A 15,790-nucleotide genomic window follows, 5' to 3' on the forward strand; every position below is an offset into this window, starting at 1 on the left:
CCTTCATATTTGATGAGCTGTCCCTATTATGGCCGTGGAGAATTGATCTTTTTTAAACTTTCCCCATTGTGACAATAGTACTGTTTTTTTATTTTTTTGTTTCTATCTAATGCACATGAATTGAAATATCAGTCCTACCTGTCTAAATTTAAGTAGGATAAGATGTTAAAAGGTTATGTTTCACAAAACAGCTTAAAGTAGAATCTTATTCAACAATCCCTCAGCACTGCTTTGAGTCAGTACAGGTTGAGTCTCCCATATCCAAAATGCTTGGGACCAGGGGTGTGTTTTGGATATCGGAATATTCCGTATTTTGGAATAATTGCTATCATAATGAAATATCTTGGAAATGGAACCCCAATATGCACACAGCATGCATTTGTGCTATATACATCTTATACACAAAGCCTGCAGGTAATGTTATACAATATTTTCAATAATTTTGTGGCTCAAGCAAAGTTTGTGTACATACATGAAATTCATTTCTGTTTCATATACACCTTATACACACAACCTGAAGGTAATTTTATACAATATTTTTAATAATTTCTGCCTTAGACAGTTTCATTATCTCAGTCCTGCCAATATAATTCCGTATTTCGGAATATCATTGTATATGAGATTCCACCTGTATATTCAAATATAAAACACTCAGAAATCTGCTTTATCTAGTGCCTCGGCGCTAGTAGCGGCATCGTGCCCAGCAGTTAAGTTGGAAAATTCAGTTTACCGTGACTAAGCCCCGGATATTAGTCGTGGCAAACTGCATTTCCTGACTTAAGTACTGGGTGTGATGCAGTCAATTGAATATCTTCGGGCACTTATCTCGGGAGCTACATCGCCTTTCTTCTAATTAAATTCCCCGCATTTTTTATTAAAGGACAATAAACCTAAATTGTTTAGTCATGGTGCTGGTAAGTCAAAGCAGTCATCTTATCTTATTTCTCATATTGCCCTCTGAAGAAATTGCACTAAGCAAAACAATGCTAGCCATTAGTAATTGTTTGGCTATTCCTTTTTACCACTGAGGACTTATCATTTATTTGTCAATAGCAGTGGTTTATCAGCATTTCAGACATGCATTGTCATCTATTCAGATTATTGCTGATATAACTTGGAACAGTGCTATCATTTCTGCCCATGGCTGGATCATATGAGCTCGGGGATCACAGATGGGGGTTACCACTAGTGACCAAGATTCAAGTTGAATTATTGTGCAATGTGGTGTAAACATTGATTTAACCTAAGGGATTTTTTTCAACATTGAGTATGTCTGTTTCCATCTAAACATTCAAGATTTACTTGCTTAACAACTCTTGACTTATGTGTGCTTATTTTCATCTGGTTATTTAATGCATACCAGTTTATAAAACATCCTAGTTACCAATGCTGCTATAAGAACAAATTCTCCATGTATGCTACATTTGATGAAGTTTGCTGCATTTAAAAGTTTGTCAGAATGGACCTATAAAAGCAGGATCCATTTGATTGATCAATATCGAGATTAAAGCCTTCATGTTTATTTTTGATGACATTATTGCAACATTCTCACACCTTGAGGAGAAGACATTGCACTTTATCTATTTTTCCAAGTCCCGCACCGGTGGGACGCACCACAGAGCACGCCGGTCTCTTGGGCAGCATGACGCGGGACTTCAGAAGCACAGGTCCACTGTGCGGCAATCTGGTCCCTTGTCCGCACGTTTGCTCATATTTACGTTTCTGGGGGTTTTTTTTGCCTCCGGCAGCACTTACTTTGGGTGTACAGTTCTCCGGTCAAGCAGCCTGAGCGTTCCCTCCCCTGGGTGCAGCTTTTGAACGTCCCATGGCCCAGTGTCCCCCTAGCCTTGATGAAGGAGAAAATGGGATTTTGGGTTACTTACCGTTGAATTCTTTTCTCCGAATCAGGCTGGGGGACATTGCGTTCCCTCACTCACGCTCAGTTGTGCGAGGTGTTTGGTTCTTAACCGGTCTTTTCCCTACTGGTTTGTTTGGTTGTTCTAAACAGTTTCATGGGGTTCCTGCTACTCTTCTCTGGACTCTTTTAAAGAAGTACTGGAATTGTGGGATTGCAGGTGGGAGGAGCATAGGAGTTAAAGCTACAGTTTTATTAAGTGCCAGCCCCAACCTACAATCCCATGGTCTAGTGTCACCCAGCCTGATTCAGAGAAAAGGATTCAACTGTAAGTTACCAAAAGCACCTTATAGCATTAAACAGAGATTCCAAAACACTACCATTATAGTCCAAATATACAAATACAATTGGCAACAGGTGGTATCCTTATGAACAAAATGTTAACTAAAAAAAATGTTACATCTCTTGATCATTAAAAGTCAAATTGAGTACATGTATATTGTATAATGTCCATCTGGAACTGGAGTCTTAGTATAAGTAATGAATTAACCTGTTTAGATGGTTTGATTAAAATCAGAAAGGTGATTGTACACTAGCAGCACAATCCAGTCCTCCTTTGCAGTTGAAATGTATGGAGCTTGGAATACTATTCGAAAAGTTTTTTTTTATCCATGAATTCGTATAATTTGTGGCTCCAATATCCTGTTTAAATATAGCAGACACTAAAAGTTATAGTCATAAACTTCCACTCAAATGATTGTATGACCAATATGTATAATTCACAACTATCTAGCTGTCGGTGGATTCAAACAGCACAGTAAAATCGTCCCCTGGATGTTAAGCTGTGTACACACTACACGATGTGTGTACCCAGCATCTGCACGATGTGACTGCTCAATATATTGTGCCGTCCGTTTACCCTGCACAATGCAGTTAATGACTCTGACACCATGCTGCTAAATGCAGCATGGAATCACACATGGCAGTCATTGCATCGTCAAATCTGCTGTGCTGCACAGCAGATGGGATGATGCGATGAATGACCCGTGGGCAAATGCGATCTGGCGTACACACTGTGATCTGTGCAGTATATTCTTGCCTGCAGGTAAAGCTGGGTACACACTACGCGGAACCATTGCACGAATTATCGTTACGATATATTGTGCAATGGATCCGCGTAGTGTGTACCCAGCTTTACCTGCAGGCAAGACAATATGATCCAGGACACTGTATTTCTACCTCATGCAGAGAGGATATGGAAGCTTATAGTTTACAAGGGCAAATAACATTCAGATTGCAACTGTTTGTCAAGCTTCAATACACAATTTATGTTGCTTAGTTTGAGAACGCCTCTAGTTCATGACTGAAAATGTCCAACTCTTAATGTTTTTTTTCTGTCCCTTATTCTAGATTTATTATTTATTAAGTGTAATGGTATAGCAGTAAAATCCTCCACTCCTCTGATGCGTTTTGAGTCCATACTGGCCCAGAAATAATTATTTAATTTAAGTAAATTGTGCTTACTTGTCATCCTTAGGGTCAGTTATGTGGTGGTGGACAGGATTGTGATTCTCCTTGTCCACATATTTTCTGATTGGCAGCCACTAGCACTGGTTTTTCCTTTCGCATCGACCATAAATAATTTTTTGGGGGGGGGGGGAGGAGACCTGCTCGCAAGTGCAGGCACTTCGTCTGGTGTCCCAGATTATGGAGACCACCGTCTCCATAACAAGGGGGTTTCACATGCCGGTACTTGCAGCACACATAGCGCCCCCCATCAGTCAGACTGCCGCCAGCAGCACCGCAGCTCCGTGAGTATGCTCTGGGAAGCCAGGTTAACTTCTAAACAGGCGGTACATGCAGCAGCAGACTGCTCCGATTAGCGGGGCAGCCAAGAGGCACTCGGCTACGGTTATCACATTGAGCACAGCTCTATGAAAAATTAAGTGTCAGCGCGCTTAGAGTTAAAGATAAGCGCCATAGAGGGGGGGACGGAGTCTAACTCCAGAGTCCTGCTCCTTCCTCCCAGCTGCCACAGCGCTTCTCTGGAAGTGTTCTGGCGGCCATTACACGGAAGGGACACTACTGTATAAAAAAAACGCTGCTGCAAAGAAACTTATAGCCTAACTTGAACTATGAGTAATCAGTGGGGTTTCGGCTGGTCAGGAGTGCATTAAGGCAGTTTATTACTACTTTAGTATAACTGGTTAGTTCATTCTATGCCTAGCGTTTTCTGGCACTGCTAGGAGCGCTGTTAGGTCAAGTGTGGCTCTCTCCTGCCTCTCTGTATCCCAGTTTCTTCTTTGACCTTTTTCACTACACTTTACTGTGGTTTGTGTGGGGTCTGTATGTATCATGAGTCTCTAAGGCGTCTCTACGATTATTTACCTACAAATATTGTGCAGATTAGTTTACACGGGTACTATCATCTGACTCCCTATTGTGTAAAGGTGTTTGCATTGTGGCACAACACATTAAATGCCTAGCTCACTGTGCTGGCTGACCTGTGATCAAATCCCATTACATTGGCATTGCTGAGTGTCAACGCTGGGGTTCGATAGCCCACTATGCCTCTGTATGTGTGGAGTTTGTGTGTTCTCCCTGTAAAAAATATTGCATCCTGAACAATAAACTTCAGGGATGTCAGATTCGCCGTCTTGGATGGCGCAGGTTACGCTAAAAGCAAATAAACTTTGGGCAATTGGCTGACGGAAGAAATTAGCTTCCATTAGGGAGCTTATTCCATCAGCATAAGATACAATGATGTTTGCCTTATCGCCTAGAGGAGGTGATTTCGGCGTGTAAATCGCTGTGGCTTACGCAATGGCTTCTCTGCTGAGCTGGAGGCTTCTCGGAATAGAGGGCTTCAGGTCAGGGGTTCTAGAAGCATGGGGGCCTTGGGATCTCAAAACCATGGCTCTTTCCCATACCACTAATCCGTGACAAATAGGATAAATTTATTTTCTGCATTCTGCTTGGTTTTGCAGATACGGGAGGAGGACACTAGTCCTGCTCCACAGTATTTCTTTCTAAAGAAATAAAATACAAACTATTGCATTTCCAGTTTTAATAAAGCTGGATTATGTTCTGTTGTCAGCTTGGGAACATCCGGATAAACAAATTTCAGATGTCCCGGCGGTTATTATAATTTTTTTTTCATGCATAGCAGTTAATCTTGTGAGTATCCCACTACAGGTTTGGCGGCTGTTTAAAAAGTCAACGCTACGATTCCTGGGGACATTTCTTTTAAAGACATCGGACAGGAGTTTGAAGTATTCTCTCAAGTCCATTTATACAGCTGCAGGTGTGATACTACATCCTGTCATTGTAATCTGCATGAAGGCAGAGTGCAGTATAGAAGAAAGCTGTGAAAACACTTCCATTCGCAGATAATGGTTTTCTTGCAGTGGATCTAGATAAATGGATTTCTCAAGCTACTGTGGGTAAATCCTTTTATATTCCTTCTGCAGCTCCTCCCCCTAGAAGTTCTTATTCAGGACCCTTATTTCGGTCCTTTAGTACTCAAGGTTGTTCGCGGGACCATCAACTTCCCGTGGTTCCGGAGGTCGGGGCAGAGTCGCTACATCTACTCAACAAAGTTCACTATTAAGCCTAGTGTATGATGGGCTTTCCTCTCACCTGGGGGTCCCCAGAGTGGGCGCGAGTCTTCAGGACTTCAGAGTAGTATGGACGGAATCTTGTACGGACGTTTGGGTTCAGGATCTCATCATTCGGGAATACAAGCTTGACTTTTTAGTCTCCTCTACCTCGTCGTTTGCCAGTTTCCAACAACAGGAGTATCGTTTTACAGCAAACTATACATTAGCTTCTATCCACGAGAGTTGTGGTCCAGGTTCCCAGACATCAGACTGGACAAAGTTTTTTTTTTTTTTTTTTTTTTTAACATCTTTTCGTGGTTCCGAAGCCTTACGGCTAGGTCAAGACCAACTCTGAACTTGTAGCATCTCAATCTATTCCTAAGGATTTTCAAGTTCAAGATAGTCCCTTCAGTCGGGGATTGCTGGACTAGAGGACGGCGATTCACGATATCTCTGGATATCAAGGACGACTTCACATACCTATCTGGCCACCTCACCAAGCTTTTCTGAGATTTGTATTTAGGAAATCTCATTTCCAGTCTCAGTGCTTACCCTTTGGCTTATCAGTCCTCAGGTTATTCACAAAGCTCATGGCTGTGATGACGATTCTCCTTCAGAAACAGGATCACTATTATCCCTTACTTGGACGATCTTCAGCCGAAGGCCCATTCCAAGGACCAATTACTGCAGAACGTCACGCTGACTCACAGCCGTCTCATTCATTCATTCATTCATTCATTCATGGGTGAATTCTGAATTTTCCCAAGTCTCATCTGCCACGGACGCAGAGACTACAGTTTCTGGGTATGCTCATGGACACCTTATGTCAGAAAGTGTTCCTTCATCAGGAAAGAGCAACTTCCATTCAGGAAATGTTGAGGACGGTCCTTCGACATTGTCTGGTATCTGTGCATGTTTGCATTCGACTCCTGGGGAAGATGGTCAAGGCATTAGAGGCCTTTTTCTTATGGATGATTTCTCTCCAGGATTTTTCAGCTAGTCCTTATGTCTGTGAACTGGATCCCATCTTTTCCTTCACCAACGGGTAAAGTTAAGTCCCAGAACTCTGATACCCCTTCTCTGGTTGAACTCGATACTCCTACTGGAGGGAAAGAGATTCGGAGTGTGGGATGGGACTCCTTTTTTTTTTTTTTACCACAGACTCGTGTCTGAGAGGGTGTGACGTGGTCTTCAGGAACAGCACTTCCACGGCCGCTGGTTATCACAGGAAGAGAGTCTGCTGATAAACATATTGGAATTGAGGGCAGTGTTTTACGCTATTCACACAGCAGATCACTTGTGGCGGAGCCAAGCAGTCAGGGTCCAGTCGAACAATGCCACAACATTTACCACGGTGGCTTCAGACATCAGGCGGCTTTAACAGAAGTAAGATTCTAACCTGGGCGGAAAAGTTTGCAATGGCAATCTGTTCAATCTTCATTCCATGTGTAACAAATTGGGAAGCAGAATTACTCAGCCGACAGGACGTGCATACAGAGGAATGAGCACTACACCCACAGGTTTTTTGTCAATGGTGGGATCTTCCCCAGGTCAACTTCATGGCATCCAGACAAAATCAACAACTGCCTTTCTACGGCTCTAGGACGGCAGATCCAGTGGCAGTGGACGCATTGTCAACACAGCGGCAATTCAAATTTGTTTATCTGTTTTCTCAGTTTCCTCTTCCTCAGATTCTACATCAAAAGGGAGAAGGCCAAGGTTCTATTGGTAGCTCCGGATTGGCCTTGCAGAGCTTGGTATTCCATCCTTCAACTTCTGCTGATCGACAAACCGTGACCTCTTCCTCTAGAGAGAAGATCTCTTACTACAGGGTACTTTACTCTATCCAGACTTAAATCGGCTACGTTTGAAGGTGTGGCTGTTAAAAGGGCTATTTTGAAAATTAAAAAATTCCATCCAGGGTAATCCCTACTATGCTTGGAGCTAGGAAGGAAGGTACTTCTAAACAATACCACCGTAATTGGAAGACTTATGTTCTGGGCGTGAACGTAGAGGGGCGCCTCCTACAGACTTCAACCTAGCCAGATTTCTTCTACTTGTACATTTCAGCAGCTACTTTTTCATGAAATAAGAAGTACAAATGACATGATGGAAAGGGAATGATGTTTTGGAGAATGAGGTGCAGTTAGATGGTATAGTGTCTCACAAGTATTGTTCTCATGCATAACCGAATAGAAGATGATTTGTGACATTTGTGACATTTGTTGCTGCAGTGCTTTATATGTCATATGTATTGCTTTCCTATGTTCCCGTGAAGCTATTTTCATGCTGCCAGAGCCTCACCCTGTTAAAATACCTAGCAAACAAGCATATTTGATATATACTTTACCAAGGTTCAAGGCAGCAGAAGGTTTTTAATTTGCAAATCCTCTTATTAATTTGGTAATATGAATCTAAACATATTATAACTGCAATAGTTTTGTACTTGTCATTGCTAATTTAATAAAAAAAATACAAAGTTTTACAAAACCAGTGGAATATATGTTTTCTATTTGTTTCAGGGGGAGAACTTCATTTCCTCCAGATTGGAGGGACATGTGATGATCTTGATGAAACAGACATTCTTGTTGATGGATCACTGACGAAGGGGGTAGAACAATTAGTGGAAGGCATCAAGCCACTGTCAAACCCTTCCAGCCCTGGCATCACAGGTAAGAGTGCAGATTTGTACAAGTGCACACCAGCCAGCCTAAGGCTTTTGCAACACAGGCATTTTATGTACAACCACGGTTTAAAATCTGTATTAACTTGTAAATACCAAACATTGTACCTACGATCTTTTGCTCATGCTAGCACTTATACGTTTTTCTAAGGTGGTAGAGAGTGAGTCCTTTTATTTTAGCACTCCTGCACATTACTTGCACTTCTTTCAGTAGTTGTACACATTACTTTTTCCTCTCCAGGAGTGGATCTCTTAGTGGACCAGCCCTTTTCCTTGGAAATGTTGACTTGCTTAGTTGAACTAACCCGTTTTGAGACTCTAATACCGAGGTTTTCTGCCACGGTGCCGCCATGCTGGGTTGAGGTACAGCAGGAACAGCAGCAGAGACGCCATCCACAGCACTTACACCAGCAGCATCATGGCGATGCCGCCCAGCACACCCGAACTTGGAAACTACAAAATGACAGGTGTTGCTCCACTTTTACTATTAATCTTACACATTAGCAGGAATGGTAAATTGTAGTGCATTACAGTATTAAGATGAGGTTCTATAGTGGGAGCATTGTATTAATATAAAATGTGTAGCATTGGTAAATTGAGATTATGGGACAAAATAAATCAAATCATATATTTGCAATAGATTGACTGGTAAAATTACACAGAAAATATTGAAGATTTCTATATATTGTATATTGAATACATTGTCCATGATATGATTCACTAGAAATGGTAAAACTTGTGACGTTAAGAGAGGATGTGGTTATGTGTGCTATGTTTATATGTAAAGCTCTGCATGTTACGTATTAGAAGCATCCTGCATAAAGGATCTGTCTGAGGTGCACTATCCTATTTGCAGCATTTTATGGGATTGCAAGGGAATCTGCCTGGGAATTGGAGAGAGGCTGTAATTTTGGAGCTGTATGTGGAAGTGCATCTCCCTATGAATGGTGCTTCAAGCTAATATATGTAATTGTGTCTCTTTAAATAAAAAACAGAACAGTCTTCTTCAAAGCTTCTCTTTAACGTTCTAATACCCCTTTCAGACATACCGAGAATCCTGGGGAATTTGGCCTGCCTCAGCAAAATTCCCGGGTTGCCGACCCTTCAATCGACCAGGGAATTCCCCGGGACTTAAGTCCCGGGAAATTACCCTGCTTATGTTTGAATGGTGCTGCCCGGGAATTTACTCCCGGGCTGCACCAAGCTGCTTTGAGTTGGCAGCACAGAGCGTCCTATAGGACGCTCAGCGCTGCTGTTGCACAGAGAACTCCAGCCGTACGCCAGGGACACTTGCCGGCGCTGGAGATCTCTGGCGGGTCTCTGCCACAGCGGGCCGCCTGCACTCCCGCTCGACCACCAGGGCAAAAACATAAAATAAATAATTTAATAATAATAAAATAAAATGGCTGGCTGCTGCATGATGATATCAGCGGCAGCTGGAGAGGGGATAGGCTAGGCAGATTAGAGGCAGGTAATATTCAAAACTAAAATACCCGGCTTATGTTATGAAAGGGGTCTACCTGGGTATTTCCTGGGTAGACGCTGTAGTGTGAAAGGGGGGTCTCGACCAAATACCCGGGAATTTGCACAGGAAAAATTCCCGGATCTAACCAGGAAATTTCCCAGGTCGTATGTCTGAAAGGGGGTATCAGTGGGGCTTTTATGATGTTCATGTCTGGTACTGATTATGATGGGGTTTTACGGAGTGCCATGTGAGTTTATGGCCATAGCAGAACAGAAGACGACCTTTGTATGTTGCAGTGTCCTGACATTGGGTGCCATATCATCTTTGTTTGCGTAGTAGAAAAGCAGTCCTATTATATTTTTCAATATTTGTAGTGCACTATATTTACCGTTCATTGTATTATGTTTGTGTACAAATGCTGAAAACTCTAGATTTCTCCTACAAAAAAGCCTCATTGTTCTTGTTTTGTCCTCAGCACTAGTTGGGATGAACATGTTTTTGAACTGGTCTTGCCGAAAGCCTGTATGGTGGGACACGTGGACTTCAAGTTTTTACTGAATTCGAACATCACAAACATTCCACAAATCCAAGTGACATTACTTAAAAACAAAGCGCCAGGATTAGCAAAAGTAAATGGTAAGATAAACATTTTCATTCAACGCTCAGTGCTCCATTCTGACCATAAAACATTTTCAATTTGCAATGAAACTAGTTGTTTGTTTTATGCCACAAATCTATTTCTGTGCTATTTATTGATGCATTGCATTTTTCCCCATCTTTGGTGATGTGACCCATCCAGTAAGGAGCTTTCTGCTATTTCTATAAATGGGAGATTTTTCTTTTAATACTGCTGTTCATATTTTAAAAAGTAGTACAAATTGGCCCAAGTCAGCAAACGTCATCTTATTTCTAAGCTAATCTGCTAATAGTTGAAGTAAACAAGAAAGCAAATATAACTATATACATAATAATTAAGCATGCTACTTTTTTTTTTCATAGTTTTTCTGCCTGTTTGAATTTTTTACGTTGCAAATCAGACCAGATTTGTAATATTGTATTTGTCCTTATGAACTAGGAGGCAGATTTTCAAAGACAAGTGTACTTAACAATGTGTGTTGTACTGGGGTGCAAACATTAAAGGGATAAATTGAAGTTGCCCTTTGTCAGTTTTCTGTTTTTTTAGTTGCTGTTACCAAGTGGCTTGTTTTGGCAACATCCGCAAATATTAAATAGCAATTGTTTCCATTGTACATTGCCAGCATTCCCTATAGCTTGTGAGCTGGTGTGCAAAGAAACTGTATACTTTTATATCTGTTTACTAGCTGCTAATCACATTGTTATAGTAGTGGCCCCATTCTGGATTTAATAAAGTATGTGTTCCAAAGCATAGACCCGCACTCCCCCCACAACCTCTTCAGTAGTTATGAGTCAGGTACATTTAACTGTTTAAGATATATTCAAGCTTATGGCTGGTTGTTAGCCAGCCAGTGCATCCTGCCCCATCACTCAACCACCCCAATTGGCATAGTGCTAACACTGTCTGCCAGTATCCACAAGCATATCAAAGCAGTTCCATAAAGGGATCAATTATCCATAATAAATCATTTTTCTACTGCAGGGTCCATAGGGTATCCACAGGATACCTTGGGGTATAGGTGATGATGTCAGTCTTCAGGCACCACAGAGTTAGTATTCAGCCTCCCAGGATGCATCTGGGTCCCTCTCCTATACCCCGCCCCCGGGCCAAGGCATCTCAGTTTCGTCGGTGTTTGGCTCGGAGTCGGAGGCACTGTGCAGAGGGGGGCTATGAAGAGCCCTTGAAGTTTGTTTTAAAGGCAGCGCTGGCTGCACATCTGGGAGTACAGCATGGACAGTCAGTACTGACGTCCATGCTGTCTCCCCTACACCCCGCCGGTACCAGAACGCCGGTACTGATACGGGGATGCTGATAGACATCTGGGGTCACGGCTAGCGGTGCCCCCAGATGTCTTGGACCATGGCCGGATCCCAGGGGATAGCAGGTAAGCAGCGGGGTCCCGTGGTGGGTCCCCGCTGGTCACATGGTCCTGAGTCCCCAGGCAGGGGGCTCCCTGGGGACTGTCTGCAGCGTGGAGCCAGGCGACCAACCTGCGCTTCCACTACCCCTGGGACAGCGGGCCGCTGCTGAGCGGCATGCGCTGCGGCGTCCCAGGGGTTAAATGCATGCCAGGGGAGCGCGCTTTCCCTGTCTCACAGCCGGCGCCTCCCCTGCTGCACACAGCCTCTCTGCTCTGCCTGATTGGCCACAGTGTGTCAGCGCTCCTCCCCCAGGCCGCCTCCTTCATCCTCTGCTCCTCGGTGGCCATCTTTGAAGCATGGTGAACGCTGCTGGAAGCCTATGAGCGGTGGCATTGCGATCTGGGTCCCCCAGCATACCTCTCCTCTGTTTGTCACAGGTCAGTGTATGCAGCGCTGAGTCCTACCAGCCTGAGGGTCTGAGTAGTTGAGAATCAGCGCTAATAGTGCAGGGATTTGTTTCTTCTGCATTGTATGTGACTAATCTGCTAGCCTGCTGTCTGTACTTTCACTTTCTACTGTCAGCCATATTACTGTCCCTGATCTTGCTCTGCTCAAAGCCCTTGCGGTGTGCAGGGTGTTTTCTGCTTCAGGGTCCATAGGGTATCCACAGGATACCTTGGGGTATAGGTGTGACGTCAGTCGCAGGGCACCAAAGAGTTAAGCTTTCAGCCTCCCAGGATGCACTAGGTCCCCCTCCTATACCCCGCCCCCGGGTCAAGGCACCTCAGTTTAGTTTGGTGCCCGGCCGGCGTCGGGTGCACCTGTCGGAGTGGGGGCTAGAAGAGCCCCTGAAGCTTTCTTCAGTGCAGCTGTGGCTGCACATCTGGATGTACAGCATGGACAGTCAGTCCTGACGTCCATGCTGTCTTCCCTACACCCCCGCCGGTACCAGAACGCCCAGATGTTCCGGACCATGGCCGGATCCAAGGGGGACAAAGGTAAGCAGCGGGGTCCCGCGGTTGGTCCCCGCTGGTCACATGGTCCTAAGTCCCCAGGCAGGGGGCTCCCTGGGGACTGGCTGCAGCATGGAGCCAGGTACTGAACCTGCGCTTTCCACTACCCCCTGGGACAGCGGACCGCAGCAGAGCGGTAGCGCTGCGGCGTCCCAGGGGTTAAATGCATGCCAGGGGAGCGCGCCTTCCCTGTCTCACAGCCGGCGCCTCCCCCGCTGCACACAGCCCTCTCTGCACTGTGCTGACTGGTCCTGTGTCAGCGCTCCTCCCCCAGGCCAGCTTCTCTCTGCTCCTCGGCGGCCATTTTCTCTGCAACGCATGGTGAACGCTGCTGGAAGCCTGGAAGGAAGCATCGTGGTCTGGGTACCCCCGCATACCTCTCCTACGCTGTGGCTCAGGTCTGTGTATGCAGCGCTGTGTCCTACCAGGCCCTGTGTCTGTGTAGTTGAGTGATCAGCGCTGTTAGTGCAGGAATTGTTATTTCTCTGCATTGTATGTGACTGTGCTAGCGCTGCTGCCTGTAACTTTATCTTCTCAAAACTGTCAGCTTTATTACTGTCCCTGTTCTTTCTGCTAAAGCCCTTGCAGTGCGGTGCTGCAGGCTGGTCTCTCGCCTATTTAATACTTAATTGGTGAGAGAGGTCACATACGTGGTGCCATCATGTCTGAAAGTGATTTTCCCCTCCGGGTACAGTGTACCACGTGCAAAGTACCGTTAGCGGAGGGGGAGGGTAGCGCGGAGGGCCTTTGCCGGCAGTGTTTGTCCATGGCGCGGCCTATTACGGTTACAGCACCGGTACAGGAGCCGCCCTGGGCTTGTTTCGCTCAGGCGTTAACAGCTTTAGTGGGCCAGTTATCTCCGCAGCCCGCGTTTACTCCGATGGGTTTGTCCCAGCAGTCTGTGGTGTCGTCACCCATGCAGGGGTTCCCACGACAATTGGTGGTACCCCACAGTCTCCCTATTTTCCCGCTCCCGGGTTCTCAGGAGCCAGCGTGGGTTAACTCCCTGACGAGTTCTGTACAGCACTTGTCGGATGTGTTGCAAGGGGAGTCTGTGATGCGGCCTCATAAAAGGCCGGTGGCGTCTCTGTCCGCTCCTTATGAGGATGACGAAGGGACGTCTGATGATGGGGAGATTCTGGATCCTTACGATCAGGAACCTCTCCATACTAAGGACGCTGATGCTAAGTCCAAAGTATATATTCCTGGACTTATTCGGGCGGTCCGCACAGCCTTGGTGATTGAGGACGAAGTTCCCCCAGAGGCTAAATCTAAGTATGCCTTTTTCAAAGATGTGAAGGGCGATGCCACAGTCTTTCCTCTTTCGGGTCAGTTGGTGGACCATTTAGAGGAGGCGTGGAAACAACCTGGCAAAAGATACCAGCCGCAGAGACGCCTGGCGGTGGCTTATCCGTTCGCGGATAATTATTTTGCTAAGTGGGAATCCCCTCCACAGGTGGATTCTCACGTGACCCGTCTTGTCCGTGGTGCCACATTGCCGATGCCATCCATGTCCTCCCTTAAGGATGCTACGGACCGCAAGGTAGAAATCTGCCTGAAGTCCGCTTATTCCCTTGCAGGGGGGGCAGCACGGCCGGCTATGGCCATTTGCTGGGTTGCCAGAGCGATGGAGCGCTGGGCGGATTCATTAGAGGCTTCTTTTGAATCCGACTGTCCGGCCGAACAGGCGGAGTTGATTGGCAATCTCCGTGATTCGGCCACCTACATCAACGAAGCGGCTCTAGACATTAGTACTCTGGTGTCTAGAATTTCTTCAGCAGCGGTAGCTGCTCGTCGCACCTTGTGGCTGCGATCCTGGAAGGCGGACGCAGATTCCAAGAAAGGTCTGGAAGCGTTGCCGTTTACCGGAGAAGTTCTCTTCGGTCCGGATCTGGATAAGATTGTGGCCACGCTGGCGGCAGCCAAATCTGCTTGTCTCCCGTCGGCCGCTGCTCCTTCTGGTTCTGGACCATCGTCCTTTCGGTCATCTAGGGCCCAGGGCAGGCCCAAACCACAGTCGTTTCCTCGACAGGCTGGCCCTAAGAAATCGGTCAAGCACCGGAAACAGGCATGGAGTACCAGACGTCCGGCCCCCAAGCCAGATGACAAGCCCGTGGCCTGACGGTCCGGGCCTCCCTTTGGGGGATCCCAGGGTGGGAGGCCGCCTGCTGCAGTTCTCCCGGTGTTGGTCGTTCACTACGACAGACACTTGGGTTCTGGAGGTGGTCTCCCACGGGTATGCCCTCTCCTTCCGGCACAGACCCCCGGCTCGATTCTTCACCACGGGTCTACCATCAGACCGGAACAAGGCTACGGAGCTGCGGAAGGTATTGCACACTATGCTCCAGGCTGGAGTTATAGTGCCTGTTCCATTCTCCCAGAGGGGCCAGGGTTTCTATTCAAATCTATTTTTGGTACAGAAACCCAATGGGTCATATCGTCCAATTCTCAACCTCAAAGCACTCAACAAGTCTTTGCGGGTCCCGAAGTTTCGGATGGAGACCCTACGGTCCATCATTCTGGCGCTGGAACCTGGGGACTACATGGTGTCATTGGACATACAGGATGCTTACCTGCATGTCCCTATTCTTTTGCGCCATCAAGAGTTCCTTCGGTTTGCATTCCGCAGCGACCACTTCCAGTTTCGGGTGTTACCTTTTGGCCTGGCGACAGCACCACGTGTTTTCACCAAGGTGATCGCGGTCATGGCGGCTTCTCTGCGGCTGCAAGGAGTCCGCATGTTGCCGTACTTGGACGACCTGTTATTGGTGGCAGGATCTCCAGAGCTCCTGTTACACCACTTGGACCTGACCATTGCGCTGCTGCAACGGCACGGCTGGCTAATCAACTGGCAGAAGTCCACTCTAATCCCGTCTCGGAGGATTCTGCATCTTGGAGCCTTATTGGACTCGGGACAGCAAAGGATCTTCGTGACGGAGGACAAGATCTCTGCTTTACAGTCAAGGGTGCGCAGTTGTCTGCACAGCCGCCGGGTGTCTCTACACTCGGCGATGAGGTTACTGGGCTCCATGGTGTCGGTGTTCGACATGGTGGAATACGCCCAGTTTCACTCCAGACCTCTGCAGCACCTGATCCTGTCCAAGTGGAACGGGCTGCCTCAGTCTCTGAAGTCCCAGACGATTGTGCTCACCCCGGAGGTTCGCCTGTCCCTTGCGT

General features: G+C 46.2%; 1 protein-coding gene across 11 annotated transcripts in view; it reads left to right on the top strand.

Annotated features, from left to right (window-relative positions):
* BIRC6 (baculoviral IAP repeat containing 6) overlaps positions 1–15,790 on the top strand; it is a 403,615-nt gene that overhangs the window by 84,573 nt on the left and 303,252 nt on the right. For all 11 annotated transcript variants that reach the window (XM_088474413.1, XM_088474414.1, XM_088474417.1 and 8 more), the window contains exons 11-13: positions 7,977–8,126; positions 8,379–8,604; positions 10,078–10,238. In XM_088474413.1, coding sequence (XP_088330539.1) covers positions 7,977–8,126; positions 8,379–8,604; positions 10,078–10,238 — 537 coding nt within the window. The remainder of the gene's footprint in view (positions 1–7,976; positions 8,127–8,378; positions 8,605–10,077; positions 10,239–15,790) is intronic.

The sequence above is a fragment of the Taudactylus pleione genome, unplaced genomic scaffold (genome assembly GCF_031769625.1).
Source record: "Taudactylus pleione unplaced genomic scaffold, aTauple2 ptg000154l, whole genome shotgun sequence".
NCBI classification, from domain to species: Eukaryota; Metazoa; Chordata; class Amphibia; order Anura; family Myobatrachidae; genus Taudactylus; species Taudactylus pleione.